The sequence below is a fragment of the Culicoides brevitarsis genome, chromosome 1, assembly GCF_036172545.1.
Source record: "Culicoides brevitarsis isolate CSIRO-B50_1 chromosome 1, AGI_CSIRO_Cbre_v1, whole genome shotgun sequence".
NCBI lineage: Eukaryota > Metazoa > Arthropoda > Insecta > Diptera > Ceratopogonidae > Culicoides > Culicoides brevitarsis.
The window spans coordinates 38401350-38403474 of NC_087085.1; the positions used below are offsets into that span (position 1 = coordinate 38401350).

The window sequence follows — 2125 nt, forward strand, 5'->3', positions numbered from 1 at the left end:
TACTTTGCTTCCTCTCTCGCTTCATCTTAAATTCTCAATCGAATTAATTAGTAAGTTTTGTGACATTGACCGAGAAATACGTAAAATGCGCTAAATTTTATTTATTTTTAGTTTTTATTTAAAAAAAGAAATCACAAAAAGTTGAATTAAAAAAATGAAATTCTCAACAATTTTCGTCTTTTTAGCGATTTTTGGGATCGTCGCTTGTGCAAGACATGAAAGAGCGAAAAAAACCAAGAAACCAAAAGGAACGACGACAACTCCAGAGCCTTCGACAACAACAACAACGACGACTTTGAAGCCTCAAGTGACGCAAAAACCCGCAAAATTGACGACGCAGTGCGGGATTCAAGGCACAAGTGATCGAATTGTGGGCGGAAACGAAACCGCTATTGATGAACTTCCATTTTTGGCACTTTTGTACTACAAAAACGCAAATACCTCGAAAGTAACGTACAGCTGTGGAGGAACGCTCATTTTAAAACGAACAATTTTGACGGCAGCTCATTGTGTGGAAGGCAACTTGGGAAAATCGTTAGATTTTGTCAGACTTGGCGAATGGAATACGAAAACGGAACGAGATTGCGTCGATTTGGGATTTGGCGAGGAAGATTGCAGTGATGATCCGTTGGATTTTACGGTGAAAAGTAAGATTTTTTGTAAAAATTTGACGATTTTTGTTAAAAAAAATATTTTTTTCTCTTTTAGCTGTCCTTATTCATCCAGCTCGGAACGCTGACAAGAAGGAAAATGATCTGGCAATTTTAATTCTCGACAGAGACGCTCCTTATACGGACTTTATAAGACCAATTTGTCTCCCAACGAAAGCTTTTACTCCTCCGATGAGCAAATCTCAGGCCTTGATCGTCGCTGGATGGGGAAGTGTGACTCAATGTAAGACAAATTTCTTCAATTTTCATCAAAAAATCACCAAAAATCCTCTTTTTCAGTTATCTACGTTATCAGCGACGTAAAAATGAAGCTCAAAGTGGATCACGTTCCATCCGCGGATTGTCAAAAAGTTTATCAAAAGCACAATTATGCCATTTCCGAAGAGAAACAAATTTGCGCCGGCGGAGAAAGAGACAAAGGAGCGTGTGCCGGCGATAGCGGAGGTCCCTTGATGTTTTATGACAGCGGAAAATTCTATATTTCGGGCGTTGTGTCGTTTGGAACGAAGAATTGTGCGGATGCGGGAATTCCAGGAGTTTATGCGAATGTGTGGGCGTACATGGATTGGATCAATCAGTTTGCGGTTTAATTAATTTTAGAGCGAATTTAATTTTTTTAAGAGGTTAAAAAAAATTCTAACAAAAAATTCTGATACCTAATTAAAAAAATTATTTTTTTAAAAATTTTTATAAAAAAAATAATTTTTTTCGAAATTTTTACAATTTTAAACAAAAATGATAAAAAATTTTTTTTTAAATGCTCAAATTAAATAAAAAAAAAATTAATAAAATTTAGAAATTATTTAAAAAAAATATTTCAAAAAGTGAATAAGCTTTCAGAATGAATTTTAATTAAAAAAATTTACTTTTTTAAGAATCAAAAAACAATGGAAAAAATGCAAAATTTCATAAAATTTCGACGTATTTTCTTTAAACTTTTCAAAAAAAAAATTTTTTTTTAATTTTAAAGAAAATAGAGAGAATCTGTTCAAAAATGCTCAAAAAAAATTAATTATTTTTATTTTCAGAAATCAGTTTGAATGTTTGGCCGATCAATAAAATTTGAGACAAAAAAATATTTAAAAAAATTAAAAAATCAAAATAAAAATTATACGAATTTATATTTGAAAATTTTTATAACTTAAGAATCAACATTTTTTTAGCAGAAATAAAAAATAAAAATAATTTCAATTATAAAAATAATTTTCTTTAATTTTTAATTTAATTAATTATTTTTTGAATTTTAATTTTTTTTATTTTTTTAATAAATTAAATGCATTTAAAAATTTAGAAATAAAAGACAAAAATTTTTGTAATACTTGATTTTTTATTATTTTCAATGCTCTCCTAAATATTTGACAAAAACATAAATTTTTACACTTAATTACAACTACGTGTATATTTTACTTTTCAAATAATTCTGGGAATCTCTTGGGATTCAATAAATAGGCCTT

At 29.4% G+C, this 2125-nt stretch overlaps 1 protein-coding gene across 1 annotated transcript; it reads left to right on the plus strand.

The window, feature by feature from the left end:
• The first annotated feature begins 154 nt into the window (after positions 1–154).
• On the plus strand, positions 155–1261 carry LOC134837795 (CLIP domain-containing serine protease B8-like). Its single transcript, XM_063853183.1, has 3 exons — positions 155–647; positions 709–894; positions 951–1261. The coding sequence occupies exons 1-3, from the start codon at positions 155–157 to the stop codon at positions 1259–1261; spliced, it is 990 nt and encodes a 329-aa protein (XP_063709253.1).
• The last annotated feature ends 864 nt before the right edge of the window (positions 1262–2125 follow it).

Coding starts and splice junctions, on each gene's coding strand:
- LOC134837795 (XM_063853183.1), top strand. CDS start 155: ATGAAATTCTCAACAATTTTCGTCTTTTTAGCGATTTTTGGGATCGTC. Junction 648..708: donor GTTGGATTTTACGGTGAAAA/GTAAGATTTTTT, acceptor TTTCTCTTTTAG/CTGTCCTTATTCATCCAGCT. Junction 895..950: donor ATGGGGAAGTGTGACTCAAT/GTAAGACAAATT, acceptor CCTCTTTTTCAG/TTATCTACGTTATCAGCGAC.